Genomic DNA, 17,466 nt, shown 5'->3' with positions numbered 1-17,466 from the left:
TCATTAATATATACAATAATCTGTAAAATTTCAACCTAAAATTCTCGAAAATAATTTTAAAAAAGTTAAAATGATTTGAATTCCATTCTTTAAAAAAATGTTCAGTTTTAACCATAAAAAGTCAAGTAAACGTTTCTTATTTTGGTACTTATGCACTTTTGTCACCGTGCTGAAATAACGTTATTATTTTGAAATCCATTCTTAACATCGTGAGGGGGGGGTCAGATTTTGCTGGTTTCAAGCATCGCTACTAGTATTCATGGCCTTTCTCAACGCCTACTTATTAAACATTATCCTCGGGTGCCCTTTCAGCCTTAACAAACAGCAACTCAATAATATATAAAAATCATGCATATAAATATCGGTACATTGAATTAAAAAATATGAAAGGGAGACCTGATTACTCAACGTTTCGTGCAACTGTTCCATGGGCTTTTTCAAGAGCGAAGAAAATAGCTAAAAATAGTGCCTGAACATTTTTTTGCCCATTTTCATCGCTCTTGAAAAAGCCAACGAAGGAGTTGAGCGAAACGTTGAGTAAGTGGGTCTTCCTTTTTCATTTCATAATGTCGAATTCACTTTATCCTTTTGTTATCATATGTATATTATGCGCGTGTCTCTCACTATATTAATATTTTTATTTTAAAATATTATCCTTATAAAACCCCTTTTAAAAAAGTGGAGTTGACCCCTTTTTAGTGAATGGAGAAAAATCGTTCAACTAGCAAATACGCTTCATTCAAAATTCCTATTGTTGAATACTCTTTCTGCCTGCTGATTGTGACAGCTCGCTGAAATGGCTTCATAGATACTCTCGTAATTCCCTTACAATTAAACGTTAATTACCGGTGGACGAGAGGATAAGCACAAGCCCGCAAGGCCTAGGTTGGCCTTGTTGATTGGGTTCGAATCTCCCGACTAGCAATACTATCGCTTTCTACACTGATGATTGCATAAACATGAAAGACCATAAGTATAAACACTAATATTTAAAAATTATATTATATATAGAATTAGTAACGTTTTTAAATTAAAATGAAAAATAAATCCATACTTACGAAAATCTCATTTCAGTGATGCCTTTAAAATTGCCGAAAGGATTATTTGCCCAAATTTTCGAAAACTGAAAATAAATAAATGAATGTTACAAGGAAAGACTATCGTTCGCAGAAACACATATATAGGTTAGTTTATATAATTAAACTAAATAAAACACAAGACAATGAAATTATAAATATTCGCTTTGTTGACTTTCTTTAAGATTTACCCAACATTATTGGTCCCCCAACAAAAGGAGGGTGGGCCTGTAAATTCACCCCTGTCCGTCTGTCCACACTTTTCTCAATAACTACGCCTTGGAAATTTTGAAATTTTGAAATTTTGCACAAACATTAAACATGATATGAGTAAAAAAGTAATAGAACGGATTTTCCGAGAAAACTCCGGCTGCCCCCCCTCCCAGAGGTGCCTTTCGGTTAAAATGGCTAAAATTGACACTTTTGCTTGCTTAAATATTGTTCACCATATATATATATGGATCTCCGTATTTCTTATCTGCTCTTTCTTTTCTCCCCCTTTGTTTTTTTTTTTTGTTTTTACCTTTTTCTTTTTACCTGACCTTCCGTTTTTCTCTTTTCATTCTTTTTTTAAATGGTCGCCATGATTTTTTTTACGATTCTCATTATCAATTTTGGTTTCGGTTTCGATTCTAGCTGATGGAACTCCAATCATATTTTTTTTTTTTTTTACTTTTGAAATCATAACTGTAATATACAATACTATTAAATCATACATTAATATGAAATCATCGATAGAGAATTTACTATAATAATAAATACCAAATCTGCGACAACACCGGAAGCCCCTGCTAGTATATATATATATTATTAGTTTAAATTTAATTACAGTCAAATATACGCATTTTAAGTTTTAAAGGATTGTGGCATTTAAAAAAAGTAATATAAATATTTTTCTTTGTGGAGGGCACTCCATACTTTCTTTCCCAGGTCACTATGTCCATCTATTATATAAATATCAGCCGTCTGTGTGTGTGTTTTTATGTCCGCTTAATAGTTTTGTTATCCGCATTGAACCGGCATGAACTTGAGAGCGTTAGAAAGAGTGATCTCTCCGACATATAATATCGAAAAATTATAAAAAAATCGTCAATTATTTCATGCAGACATATCGTTTTGTCTGAAGGGAGGGGGGATCAGGTAAAAATGTTGGTTTCGATGTGTTAATCGCGCATGCGCAAACGGTCGTTTCTGTCTTTCATTCTAAAAAGCTAAATTTTCAACGTGATAACATATGTGTCGTCTTGGTCTGAATCGAACTTGACTTTTGCAAGTTTGCGTCCACTATGCAACATTTTCTTTCTCTTTGAATAAAGTTTTCTCTTTCCTATCTTTTACAATTCTCAACTGTCTTGCAGTATTTTTTTCTCTTCTAATCACACGATAAAATAGCACCCAAGTTCTGTTTTTTTTTTTTTAAATATTATATTTAACCGTATTTCATGACCGGGTAACACCGTGCCCCCCCCTCTAGTTATAAATAAAATAAAATTAAAACAAATAACCTGTTTTTTGATTTGGTTGGCCAAGTTTATGTAGTCACCACTTGAAGTATTCGCCAATTGCTCGGACCAAACGGCTCCTTCAGAGATAGTAAAATTTCCGATGACTTGTACGATATGACGCTCTACCTCAGCTGCTGGTGTGCTGTTATCCGTCATCGTACTGGTAGCCAATGTAGAGAACGTAGTTCCTATGGTGCTTGCACTGTCTGAATCTGTAGTTTGCTTCCCGGGTATGAAACCAGAGGTGATGGTAACAAGGACGGGAGTTGTAGCTGCCGGAGTTGCAGTATTGGTTGTCGTTGTCACTTCAGTATTGCTTGTTGTCGACGAACCTGCAGTCCTGAGATCTGCAATAGTAGTCGTCGGCATTGGACCGGAAGTCAGGGTGGTTGAAGCTGACGTAGTAGTAAGGACGGAAGTTGTAATCGTCGGGGTTACAGTATTGCGCACTGTTGTTGTCTCAGCAGTGGTCACTGTTGGCGGACCTATAGTAGTAGGTGCTACAATAGTAGTCGTGGGCACTGGACCAGAAGTGAGGGTAGTGATTGAATCTGTCGTGGTAATAAAAGCAGGAGTTGTGGTTGATGTGACTGGAGTATTAGTCGTTGTTGTTGTTGCTTCAGTAGTGGTCATTTTCGGTGGACCTACAGTAGTGATCGCTGTAAAAGTAGGTGTTGATGTTGCAACGGTGGTTGTTGGAGCTGTGGTCGTCGAATCTGTAGTGCTAATCTCTCTGATCGTTGGCGCTGCAGTGGTTGTTATGGTTACCTTTGGAACAACAACCGGATCTGTAATTGCGATAGAAGTTTCTGCATTAGTTGTAGCTGTTATGTTGGTCGTGAACGGAACCGGAACAGCAGTTGTAGAAGTTGTTGGATTCGTAGGATTCGTTACAATAGTTTTACTTTCAGTAGTTAAGTCTAATTTTTCTGTAGTTGTCTTTGCCATTTCCGTATAGTATTGGACGTTTGACTGACTAGTTCCATAGAACTGACCAGTGATGACTTGAAATAGTACTGCACTTGTGCTAGATTCTTTGTAAAGGTCAGTAGAAGTCGTTGTCATTTCTGGGTTTGTCGTCGGGAATGATTCTGTCATCTTTGACCTTGTTGAAGAAGCTTTAGACTCGGATGTAATTTCTTGTTGAGTGGTAGATGGAGCAGTTGTTAGTGAACTTTCGCTAGAGGAGAGCTTCATACGTGAAGCCATTGTTGTAAAGGGACTTTCGCTGGAAGATATCGCAGATGAAGCTATAGTTGTTACGGGGTTTTGGCTGGAGGATATCTCAGATGAAATCATTGTTGTTAGAAGAGGTTTACTGGGGGATGTATTAGGTGAGGCTGTTGTAGTTGTGGGACTTTCGCTGGTGGACATCTCTGGTGAAGACATTGTTGTTGGTGGAGATTCACTGGAGGACATTTCGGAAGAAGCCATTGTTGTTAGGGGAGATTCGCTGGAGGACATATCGGGTGAAGTCCTTGTTTTTAGGGGAGATTCGCTGGAGGACATCTCGGATAAAGCCATTGTTGTTAGGGGAGATTTGTTGGAGGATATGTCGGGTGAAGCCATTGTTGTTAGGGGAGATTCGCTGGATGACATATCGGGTGAAGCCATTGTTGTTAGGGGAGATTCGCTGGATGATATATCGGGTGAAGCCATTGTTGTTAGGGGAGATTTGCTGGATGACATATCGGGTGAAGCCATTGTTGTTAGGGGAGATTCGCTGGATGACATATCGGGTGAAGCCATTGTTGTTAGGGGAGATTCGCTGGATGACATATCGGGTGAAGCCATTGTTGTTCGGGGAGATTCGCTGGATGACATATCGTGTGAAGCCATTGTTGTTAGGGGAGATTCGCTGGATGACATATCGGGTGAAGCCATTGTTGTTAGGGGAGATTCGCTGGATGACATATCGGGTGAAGCCATTGTTGTTAGGGGAGATTCGCTGGATGACATATCGTGTGAAGCCATTGTTGTTCGGGGAGATTTGCTGGAGGACATCTCGGGTAAAGCCATTGTAGTTAGGGGAGATTCGCTGGAGGATATGTCGGGTGAAGCCATTGTTGTTAGGTGAGATTCGCTGGAGGACATATCGGGTGAAGCCATTGTTGTTAGGGGGGATTCGCTGGATGACATATCGTGTGAAGCCATTGTTGTTCGGGGAGATTTGCTGGAGGACATCTCGGGTAAAGCCATTGTAGTTAGGGGAGATTCGCTGGAGGATATGTCGGGTGAAACCATTGTTGTTAGGGGAGATTCGCTGGAGGACATATCGTGTGAAGCCATTGTTGTTCGGGGAGATTTGCTGGAGGACATCTCGGGTAAAGCCATTGTAGTTAGGGGAGATTCGCTGGAGGATATGTCGGGTGAAGCCATTGTTGTTCGGGGAGATTCGCTGGAGGACATATGGTGTGAAGCCATTGTAGTTAGGGGAGATTCGCTGGAGGATATGTCGGGTGAAGCCATTGTTGTTAGGTGAGATTCGCTGGAGGACATATCGGATGAAGCCATTGTTGTTAGGGAAGATTCGCTGGAGGATATATCGGGTGAAGTCATTGTTGTTAGGGGAGATTCGCTTGAGGATATCTCGGGTAAAGCCATTGTTATTAGGTGAGATTCGCTGGAGGACATATCGGGTGAAGCCATGGTTGTTAGGGGAGATTCGCTGGATGACATATCGGGTGAAGTCATTGTTGTTAGGGGAGATTCGCTGGAGGATATATCGGGTGAAGCCATTGTTGTTAGGGAAGATTCCTTTGAAGACATGTTGGGTGAAGTCATTGTAGTTAGGAGAGAGTTGCTGGAGGACATCTTAGGTGAAGCCATCGTTGTTATGACACTTTCGCTGGAGGATATTTCAGCTGAAGGTTTTGTTGTGAAGGTATTTTTGCTGAGCAGTATATTCTCAGCTGCAGTAACAGCTATTATATTTGTCATAGAGGATGGCTTTTCAGATGAAACCACTTTTGTGAAAGGACTTTCGCTGGAATCTATATCCTTAGTTGAAACCACTGTTGATGCGAAACCGTAAGTTGGAACAAACTCTGTTGTTGAGACTTCCGGTATTTTTTCTATGATTTTTGAAATCCCCGCTATTGTTTGATTGGCTGTTATTTCGATCGGAGTATCCGTTGTTAGTATAATATGCTGTCGAGGTGTTGGGTTTGCTGCATCTGTCGTTGTTAAATCTCTAGTCGAAGCTTCTGAAGTCACTTCCCTGGTAGGGGAAACTGGAGTTGATCCAGCGGAATAAGCTTCTGTGTTAACTGAACGAGAATTATCTCCCGTTGACGTTTCAAAATTAGTCGATGTAACATGAATTTTGTTTGTCGTTTCAGTCACCGTCGAAACGGTCTCGGCTGTTGATAATTCTTTCGATATCGCACCACTAATGTCGGTAATAGAAATGCTGCTCTCTGTAGTGCTAGGAGTTTCTGTACTCCTTGAAGCCACTGTAGTATGACTTTCACTTCCGGTACTGATCGTTGATTCTGTGGGATTTAATTTAATCGCAATCAACTTATCTTTAGTTGCTGTTTCAGTAGAGATATCCGTTTTGGTCGTCGTGGTCTGGGCGTTGGTGCTCAGCATGTTGGCTGTAGATAATTCGGCTTTTGTGACGGGGATTTCTGTAGAACTAACCAATGCAGTATCCAGAATCGTTGTCGGAGTCTGTGTGATGTTTCCGGATATAGTCCTCGTCTCCATAGAAGCTGAAACATCTGTTGTGGTTCTAAGCTTTCCAGAAACTTCAGAAGTTTTCGAACCCAGAACAGATATTGACTGCATTGGATTTTGGTTTGGAACCGTAGAAATTCTCGACGAAACGGTTACAGTGGGATGTGAACTTTCTGTCGCGGTTGTTACTTCAGACGTATCAAGTCGGGCACTGGCAGTGTTAGTTTCTGGTTGATTAGTTGGAAGTGCACTTGTGAGATGTTCTTTCGTCGAGTTTTCGGTTTTATCCAAGGGTTTATTGAATGTTGTTCTCGAAATAAAAGCTTCCTGTGTTGTGGTTTCGGGTGTGGTGTTTGACTGCGATACGTCATATTTTTCCGTTGCATAAGAACGTGTTGTTTGATCGACGGATGAAGACGATGATGCCAGCTCAGTTATCGAAGGTATTGTGAATTTTTGCCAGTTTCTGCGCAATGTTGGAACATCAGTGAAGGATTGTTGAAAGCCACCCGTATACTTTGACGACGAATAAAAGTTCGAAGACTCAGTAGGTGTTGTAACAACACTCGGAGTTGTCGAAGATTTTCGCTCACTAAGGGACTCCGTTTGATCTTTGATATCAGTCGTTGTAGATTCGACTGTCATCGATAAATCTTCATCAATGGACGCTTTTGTAGTAGCAACAACCGAATTTGGTTTATTGGTAGCTATTGGTTCTGTGTTAGCAACAAATCCGCTTGGCTTAGAAGTGGTCACTGATATCGTAATATTCTGTCCAGAGGTGACTGACACTATTGTACTAGCAACAGTCGTATTTTGTAGAGAGGTTGTCGCTTGTTCAGTACGAGAACCATTCGTATTTGGTTTAGATGTGATCATATCGCCTGTTCCAGCAACTGGCGTACTTGATTTAGTATCTATTACTGCAACTGTGTTAGCAACATGTATATTTAGTTCAGGAGTGGTAGGGGGTTCTGTGCCAGCAACGGTCGTGCTTGGTTTAAAAGTGGTCGCAGGGTATGTATTAGGAACAGCCGTGCTAGGTTTAATGGTAGATGTAGGTTCCGTGCTAGACTTAAAGGTAGTGGCTGGTTCCATGTTAGCGACAGTTGTGTTTTGTTTAGGAGTGGAGGCTGGTTCTGTGCTAGCAATAGTCGTGCTTGGTTTAGGAGTGGAGGCTGGTTCTGTGCTAGCGACAATCGTGCTTGGTTTAGGAGTGGAGGCTGATTCTGTGCTAGAAATAGTCGTGCTTAGTTTAGGAGCGGAAGCTGGTTCTATGCTAGCAACAATCGTGCTTGGTTTAAGGGTGGAGGCTGTTTCCATGCTAGCAACAGTTGTGTTTGGTTTAGGGGTGGAGACTGCTTCCATATTCGCAATGATCGGGCTTGGTTTCGGAGTGGCGGTAGCTTCCGTATTAGCAACAGTCATGCTTAGTTTAGGGGTGGAGGCTGCTTCCGTATTATCAACAGTCGTTCTTGGTTTAGTCACTGGTTCCAAGCTATGAACAATGCTCGCTTTGGAGGTATCCGTTGTCATTGATAAATTTGGTGAAGAAGTAAGTTTTACTTGTAATTTTTTTATAGTATCTGTTATTTGTGTTGAGACTCCAGTGGTGGTGGTAGTGGTTGTGGTAGTACTTTTGGACCCTTCGCCAATCGTCGTGCCCATCAATTTTCCTGGAGTTGTTGAGACTTGTTCGTCTGTCTTAACCCTTGAAGGCACGGCCTTGATTAGCGTCTGCGACGTAATCATTGACCCTGTCTCCAATGACGATGACGTTGCGATTGCCTCTTTTGAAATAGAAGAGGTAAACGTTGAAGAGGCTTTATGAGTCAAACCAGAAGCAAACGTTGGTTCAGAAGTAGTTTCAGACGCAATCGACAACGTCGACGTTGTTGACAATCTTGTAAACAAGGGCGGGGGCGGGGGTTGTTCCTGTAGCTTTGTGGCAGAAACAGTTTGAGTTCTCAACGTGGGTATGGCTGTTGAGGTTTGCGTAACCGTGGTAGGAGTCGTTGATATGGTTGTAATTTCAACTGATGTTGGTATAACCGCAGCAGTAGTTGAATTACTAGCGTTCTTAGCGCGTAGTGTGGTTGCTGTGGACGTAGGTAATGTACTTTTGGCTGCAAGAACGTCGATCGGAGAGGTTTTCATTTGAGCCGCTGTTGTGTTGGCATGGGTTGTTGTGGGTTTTGGTGCTGGTTTTGTGTTCGTTTTGGTCGTAAGTGCCGCAGTAACCGTGTGTGTGCTCGTAGTTTTTTCTTCGTTTGGTAGGGTATTCAGTAACAGCGACGAAGAGGGTGTAGACGAAACTGGCTTTATCTTCGTAGTTGTTTCTGCGATTTTAGTCTGGATTTCAACAGGTATCTTTTCCTGTGCAGTAGTGGTTGAAGATAACGGTGATTCAGTTCTTGTAGCGTTGTTCTTAGTTGTTCTTTCGATTAGTTTATTAGTTGCACTAACGCTGGTTGTGACTACGTTAGATGTTACCGCCATCGAAGAGGGCGGTATACTCCTTTTTGGAGTTGACATAGTTATCTTCGTTTTATCTATAGCTGACGACGTAGTCGTTGAAGTTGTCGTTTTCTCTGTTGGCACAACCAACGTCGATGTTATCAAAGACAAGGCTTCAAAATCTTTATCGAATCTTCGTTGCTCAGTGGTAACGCTTTTGGTCGAACCTTGCGACCGTTGACCAATGTTACCGCCCGTTGCATGTTCTGGAGCAAGAGTCGATATGTTCTCTTGTAATGTAGTGAAATTGTCTTTGTGAAGATCTTCAAATTTCATTCTGGATGTAGCCGTAACTACATCATGCGTCACTGTATAATCGTCCGAAGCTGTAGAACTTGGCGGGTTTGCCGTACTTTTGATTTCTGAGAGCTTCTGGGAAGACAGAGAAGTCGTGGCACTTGTTGACCCCTCTGTAAAGAAATGTCCGCCATTTTGCTTATCGGTTATATTAGGTGACAGGAAGGGGCTCGCTGTCGTGGTGAACTGCTTTAACACCGATTGTGGAATTGCAGTTGTAGTCAGCGATATGGCATTTTGAAATATGCTCGGGATGGTTGGCGCTATCAAACTTGGGGAATCGGTTGAAGTCGGAAGACTGGTAGAAGCGAAAAAATGTACTTTATTCGGCGAAAAATTCTTGGACCAGATGTTTAAATCTGGCTTCAGTGTTGAGTTCACTTTGATGCCCATGTCCGAGGCTAAAAATTAAAAAAAAAAAAACGAAAATATATTAATATTAAACAGATATAAATATGAAAAAAACAAACAAACAAAAAACAAGAATTTCTATAAAAAAATAACATAAAAATGCAAAAAGAATTAAAAAAAACAAAAAAAAACAATCAAATTTTATAGATTACTAGAAGAATATTTATCCCAGTGCGGGTAAAATTAATTCTCCTAGCTAAAAAATAATAAATCTTACACTGACTCTCTCTCTTACACGCACGCACGCGCGCGCGCACACACACACACACACACACCGTTAGATTATGTATTTTAGTGAGAAAACATTTAAAATTTCATCTTTTTTAGTTGACGAAATCTGCCGAAGGAACCCCACATGAAAAGGAACGAATTGTAAACTCTCTCTCTCTCTCTCTCTCTCTCTCTCTCTCTCTCTCTATATATATATATATATATATATATATATATATATATATAATTGGAATTTTTTTTCCTTTTTTTTCTTGTACACATTTTTGTGAATTTTTCCATGGATTTCTGCCTTTGGATTATTATGGACCATCTTCTTCCATTTACGGGATTTTTGGATTTTACTTGTGCAAATGGAAATTCAATTAACTTTCTTGAAATTATATACTTGGATTTTACCATCACTGGATTATTTATTTTCCACCAGACTATCCATTCATGTGTAATCACTTTTTTCTTCCCCATATTCCCTCTGCTTCACTTTTTTTGTTTTCAAGTAAGATCTTTGACTTACTTGTTGTTTCATCAAATACTTTTGCATGCAAAATCCGATCCCGCATTTTGCTAATTCCTACCCTCTGATGAGAAGGAAAGTATTTCTTCGAAACTCCGCGGATTAAGGACTATCCACTTATCTAGCGTTTCCTTTTCAGATTAAATATGTTTTTAACTCATTTCAAAGTGTTTTTTTTAACATGTTTTATTAAGTGTTTGCTCGTATATATATAAGTTGAATGTCTGTGTGTGTGTGTCTGGTCACGAATAGGCTCCTATATGGTTGACTATTTTAAAAAACTGATTACATATAATGATAGAATATGTATCGAGACACAGGAATGAGTATGTTTGATCTGGCAGAACGGTGGTTCATTAAAATTGTGGGGTCTGCGTTCGCGCCTGGTCCACAAAGTATGGAAATAAAAAAATTTAAAGATTAAAAAAAAAAAATGTTTACAAGTGTTTTTGATATAGATGTGCATAAGAATACTTTGATAAGTGTGTTTTAATTTAAATAAGATGGTGTAATAAAATTGTGGAGCCTGCGTTCGCGCCTGGCCCCCATAGAATGGAAATAGGCACACACTTTAATAAAGACTTTTCATATCTATCTGCGTAAGTATATTTTGATAATTATGTTTCAGTTTGAAGAAATATGGTATAATAAAATTATGGGGTGTTCGTTCGCACCTGACCTCCATAGAATGGAAATATGTCACAAAGTTTAACAAGGTTTTTTAATATAGATCCACAGAATATTGTGATAAGTGTTTCAGTGTGAACAGGTATGATATAATAAATTATGGGATTTATCTATTTTATTTTTACTTTCATCATATTTTGCTTTGGTTTTGATACTCCCAAAATCAACCCAAATTTGCAACCCTTCCTTTTCATAACCTATCATACTTTCATAAATCACAGTCCATTTTCTGTTGGCTGTTTTTAAACCCAGTCAATGACAGGTACATTTGCTAGTATATATATATATATATATATATATATATATATATATATACCTCTCTCGTATGATGAACTTATGTTTCTTTTTGTTTTGCCCTTTTTGTTGTTTATTGATAGATTTTCCGTTCAGCATTTTCGTTAGACATTAGCGTAAGACACTCCTCCATCATGTCATGGGGGTTAAATGATACCGGAAGTGACGTTACAAGAGGAAGTGACATCATGACAGTCCATTAATCCCATGGAGGGGCATCTCCAACAGTTCTCTGTGCAATTGTTTGTCAGGACAATCTCGTATGAGGATATTTTTTCCCCTAGAAGTAAACTGGTTAAATATTTGGTATTTTTCCCGACAAGTAAACCCTGACTAAATATTTGAAATCCCATAGTATTCGCGGCCCAAATCAAGTATCTTCAGTATGGTTAAACAACACTGGTTTTTACGAAGAATGGTACACCTTCTCCAAGTGATGTTACTTTAAGTAATAGCACGAAGCTGGATACTCAACCAGACTAGATGAATTGTCGTCCTGGAATCCAGTGATACTAAGAAATAACAAGAAAGACATACTATAACCTATTGAAATGGTCAATTAGGGAGAGAAAAATTATGTTCTCAACTTCTTTAGTAACTCAGTGTTTGAGATGCAAATGAGAACTGTAATGGAACATTCGAATATCTATGTATTTCATATAGAGTTCAAGTGTTAGACCCAAGGAAGGGGGGGGCATTGATTTCTGAGAACTTTGATTGAAGAGAAATGAAACAAAAAGCGATATCTCTACTATTATATGAAAAGAAATTTTCATAGTGTGTGTGCGTGTGTGTGAGTGTGTGTGTGTGTGAGCGTGTGTGCGTGCGTGTGTGCGAGCGTGCGAGTTCGTTTTCTACAGACCTCACAACGACTGGGCCGATTTTTATGAAATTTTACACAAACGTACTTCATGTATTTGGCAGTGTTCTTAGATATGGTTTGTATCGGAATGTCTTCGCAATAAGTTGATAATAAAAAAAAAATCCAATGAAAATAGGAACACGCGATTTTGACCAAAATTAAGTTCTTTGATATGACAAGACACGTTCGAAATTAATGTTTCTGTTCAGAGCACAATTAAACCATGATACTTGACTTTTTTATTTTAAAATTTAATTCAAGCCACTATATATAAAAATAATTTTATAAAATTAATAGTATGTTCTCTACAATGCAATGTAAACTAAAATGTATTGTTGATTAAGTCTTTGCAGGGAGGCATGGGAAGCTTTCTCCTAGTGCACCGCAATAGGACTCCAGCTCGAGCAGGCAATCGATTTGATTACAAAATGGACGATTTCACCAATTTCGGTAAGAATAAAAATATGGGAGGGTGAAACATTCATTGATCATCATTCAATCCCGGACAACGTCGGGTCTCCCTGCTAGTATATTATATATATATATATATTTATTAGTAGGCTGTCCAGTGTTGCCTGGCCATAAGATACGCTTAAATACGACATTTCATTGATCATCATTCAATCCTGGACAACGTCGGGTCTCCCTGCTAGTATATATATATATTACTAGGCTGCCCAGTGTTGCCTGGCCGTAAGATACGCTTAAATACGACATTTCAACTCATGCAGATTAAGTATTTATTTTATTGATTTCGTATAGAGACAATCTCTATCGAGTATCATATTGAATCTAATATACACTAAAACTAATATATATATATATATATATATATATATATATATATATATATATATATGACTTGAGTGCCATCAGCTAAAATCGGAACCAAAACATACAAATCTATCCTCATTTCTTAGCCTCTGAGTCACGCTCATTGAAATTCACCTGTCATCTTTTAAAAGATGGAATCGCCCGATTGTCAAGGACAAAAATTCAAGCAAGCACGGCCGGACGGTCCACATTGTTATACAGGGTGACCCCTCCCCCCCAAAAAAAAAACAGAGGGCATTCAATTGTTTTTCTGAGCATTTTACAGTCAATGGAGAAAAAAAAAAAAAGGCAAAAGACCCTAGTGTTTTGATGTGATGTTTTGAATATAATAAACTAGTTATGACCAAAGTTTCATTTCATTCGGCAAAACATTAAGAAACGGGGCCTAATTCGAGTTGGGGCCCGTTTTTTTGGGTCACCCTGTATTATAGAAATTTTATTTTCCATCTTCTGTCTTTCCTTCTCTCTCCCTCCCCTTATTTACCTCCCTTTTCTTGGTGTATTTTGTGCTGCTACTGCTTATTATATCACATGTTGAATGCGTGCCTTTCGATTGATAAAAGGAGATGTGTGCGCCATTTTGTGGGAAGTTTTGAACACAAGAAAGAAGTTGGCTCGCTATCCCACGTCAAGAGAAAAGACGTTAAAAATCGCAAGTTTAAACAAGAGAAACCAGTCGTTTGGTTTCTTTTTCTTCAATCGGGATTCGTCAAGAAAGACAACACAGAATTAGTCAGAAAAGACTGTTTAAAAATCAGTTGTAAACGAAATTACAACGACCCCTTCACCGAGGAAGAAAGAACTATTTTAAGGCCTAGAATTGGTCTTGGAAAAAAAAGAATACTAACTCCAGTGAGGCGTTAGAATTCACGTCAAAAGGAACCAAGAAATCTATAGAAATATAGTACACCACAGAAGATTTGGATTATTTTCTTGGGTTACCAAGAGGATTGAAATTTTCTCGAAGGAGAACATTTAAGTTAATGGCGCAAGGGAGGTAATTTACATACGCCCTCTTTTAAAAAGATTAAGTGTTAACGTGTTTTATTTAAGTTTTTTGACACGCAGTAGTCCCTGACTACACCTATATTCTTACCCCTACTATCCCTTACAATATAATGGAATTCTTTGAGAATCGCCAGAGGAACTAATTTGGCAGACACTGCCTATACCTTTCTTTCCCTATTTACCTTCCATTTATTAAAAAAAAAATTGTTTATCGTATTCTTTCGTGTTTTCCTTCTTGTGCAATGGGATAAACTTCATTGGACGTCATGATAAAATTCCCGTTAATATATATATATATATATATATATATATATATATATATATATATATAGTCATCCACATGCAGTACTCTTTCGCTGTTTCACAGCTCATCAGTACGGCTAGACAGGCAACAACCTCAAGCCAGGATTGAAACCCGACCGTTTGTACGGCAGTCAAGGCTCCTAACCATTACGCTATTGGCGGCTGCTTGAACGAGTAGTGAGTTTAACGATGTTTTGATATCGTCTGAAATACCTCCGCTCGATTTGTTTACACAAAGAGCGTCGCTTATATGCTAATGGTAATTCGTGTATCACTTCTCAATATGCTCAACTCAAGGTGAGGAGCACTATAGTCATCCACATACAGTACTGTTTCGCTGTTTCACAGCTCATCAGTGCAGCTAGACAGGCAACAACCTCAAGCCAGGATTGAAACCCGACCGTTTGTACGGCAGTCAAGTATATATATATATATTGCTATACACACCATTTGACGTGTGTTTTACATTTTTTTTCTCTCACATCCGTCTCCATCAGACATTTACCCCGAAAGCATGTCTGCAGGTGTTTGAATGATGCCAACGTTCATTCCACCTGTTTTATTTTTGTAAATTTAATCATTGAAACCGGTTTTAATTTTTTCTTTATTAACGTAATCACGTCTGGCCATTGTTGTTATGAGACATGCAATATATACCAGCTGCTATGAGCTGTGTGCATTAAATAAAATTAGAAAAAAAAAATCTTTCACAGAAAAAAAGTTGCTTTAGCTTATTTTAAGCCGGACAGAATTTGAGGCGGATTAACTTGATGACAATGACAGAATGTTTTTCTGTTCTTTCTTTAACGCGGGCTTCTTCCGCTTTTGGACATTTTACGCCGGATAACACACCGTTAGACGTCTAAGTGCGCTCACACATACGTTCAATCTCACACGCAGTTTCATTCATATAGTTACGTGCACACACATACACTCCTATAAATTAAAATACTAACTCTTATACTTGCGCATACATAAACACACACGCATACACACACTCCTGTCTGTACTTACATTGGGGAAGCAGAGACCCGAAAGGGAATTCCAAAGTCTAGCGGTTCTGGGGAAGAAACTACTGGAGTCTCTTACATCTAGGAATCTCTACTGTGAAGGGGTGGGATTTAGCTGCTTGTCGGGTTTTGCACGAGGCGCTTCTACCGTGAAATGCCGGCGGGGCTGTCAAGGCAAGTTTTGTTCGGACAGAGTAGGCTTCCTCTAGGGCACTAGATGTTCAAATCCCACTTTCCCGACCTCAAGCCACATTTTCTCGCCGTGGATTAAAAAAAAAAAAAAAAAAAAACTCATACAATTTAGATATCAACTGCTTTACTTATTTATTTTTTTATCGTTTGTTTCTTTGTTGCATTGTACGTTGTCTTCGTCAGGTTTCCTTTTTTTCCACCGCATTTCTCTTTTCCATGTTCGACCAAGGTTTGCAAGGTTGAACAAAATTGTTACATGAAAGGTTGCCCGTTCTTCGCACCGTGAGCATGTTTCAATTACGGAGCAAGCATTTCACAAGCCAACGCGCACGTTAAACGACAAACACTTTGTTTGAAATAAACTTGTAGCCAACCTTGTATTGTTAATTTCTCCTTCCTTCCTCTCACACACACCGGGGATAAGTCGACAAAGTCCAAGATGGGTAGAGGCGAAAGCAGGAAGTCAAAAAAAAAAAAAAAAGAAAAAAAAAAAAGAAAAAAAAAAAGAAAAAACAGAAAATGAAAAAGAAAAAGAAAAGATAAAAAAAGTGATTTGTGACGAGGGAAGAGGGGGGTTTCTGTTATAGAAGATTTGGCCCCTCAGCTTGACTGACATAGTTGTCAAATGTTTTTCCAATCGCTAGCACATGTTATGTCAAACCCGTGCGTCTTTTTCGAAAGTGACCCTTGCTCTCTATACATAACTTGCAGTGTATTGATAAAATCGGCTGTTAACCGAAAAGTTGGTTGCTCGAATCCACCCGGGGGCGATTACTATTTCTTTTAATTCTAACTATGAAATAAACACATTTTACAAATGACTTGTAAAATCGGTATTATTTTCTTGTTTCTTTTCATTAATGATACCGTATGTTTAGCTGCAATTTATTAAACGAAACAAATGTGTTAGCATACGCAGCCTTCGTGGCGCAACCGGTTAGCGCGTTCGGCTGTTAACCGAAAGGTTGGTGGTTCGAATCCACCCGGGGGCGATTAACATTTTTTTTTCTTCTAACTCTATGACATTTTATGGCATATCAACAATGTTTGCGATCTATGTAGCGTGGAATAAGATTTACCAGTAAATAATACAAAGATGGACAGGAGACGTTTGTGAAAATGGGATACTTAGGTGTGCCCATCCTTTGGTACACTCTTTAATCCTATATATGGAGAAAGCCAAAAAAAAAAAAAAAAAGAAAAAAAAAAAGAAGAAAAAAAGCTCAACAATTAAGGTGGAGCGTATATAGAAGAGAAAAAAAAACAACATAAATATATATATTAATGCATAGAAATTTAATCATTGATTTGACAATTAAATTTCTATGCATTAGTACAGGGTTTCCCAAAGTGGGCTACACGGTGCCCTGAGGTTCCGGATGCTCATTCTTAAAGAGGACCAAATGCTTTATATGAAAAATTAAATGGCTGCAAACATTTAATTATTGATCTTTTTTTTTTACTGGAAAAAGATAGGATACATAACTACAGTTGTTACTGTCACGAGCGCTTTCGATTCGTCCACGAATCATCTTCAGGTGTTGAGGAAGTAAAAGTGAGAAGGAGCGAAAATGGAAATTAAAAAGTGAAAACTAAAATATACATTAAACCGCGTTGGGTGATTGTGAGTTAAAATATATAAATCGATGAGAAGTCGATTAAAATATAAATCGATTAAAAATTCAAGTATTAAAATCAGCAAGTTCGTGGGGAATATTGACAAAGTCCGTCCATTACGCGCTACGCAAGACATTTTAACACATTGCTGCTTTTCTCGAATGCAATATTATTTATAGTAGGGTGATGAGTTCTAATGTAAGACGCTTCAAGAATTTTTAAAGATTATTTTCACGTTGTGTGTGTGTGTGTGTGTGTGTGTGTGTATCAAGTAAGATCTATGACTTACTTGTAGTTTCATTTAATACTTTTGCAAGCAAAATCCGATCCCGCATTTTGCTAAATCCTACCCTCTGATGAGAAGGAAAGTATTTCTTCGAAACTCCGCGGATTAAGGACTATCCATTTATTTAGTGTTTCCTTTTCAAAT

The 17,466-nt window shown here is 38.7% G+C and overlaps 1 protein-coding gene and 1 non-coding gene across 2 annotated transcripts in view; one reads left to right on the top strand and one right to left on the bottom strand.

The window, feature by feature from the left end:
- Positions 1-1,058: 1,058 nt before the first annotated feature.
- Positions 1,059-17,466, bottom strand: part of LOC145296230 (uncharacterized) — a gene marked incomplete at its 3' end in the record, with an annotated part of 59,615 nt that continues 43,207 nt past the window's right edge. The window contains 2 exon segments of the mRNA XM_080142444.1: positions 1,059-1,123; positions 2,582-9,477. Of these exon segments, the coding sequence (XP_079998570.1) occupies positions 1,059-1,123; positions 2,582-9,477 (6,961 nt within the window).
- Positions 16,338-16,411, top strand: Trnan-guu (transfer RNA asparagine (anticodon GUU)). The gene has a single exon. It is a non-coding gene; the product is annotated as a tRNA-Asn (tRNA).

Source organism: Euprymna scolopes, chromosome 16 (assembly GCF_053919585.1).
Source record: "Euprymna scolopes isolate OS-2025 chromosome 16, ASM5391958v1, whole genome shotgun sequence".
In the NCBI taxonomy this organism is placed as follows: domain Eukaryota; kingdom Metazoa; phylum Mollusca; class Cephalopoda; order Sepiida; family Sepiolidae; genus Euprymna; species Euprymna scolopes.
Note: the sequence above shows the minus strand (reverse complement) of the source record. Positions and strands in the feature narration are given on the sequence as shown.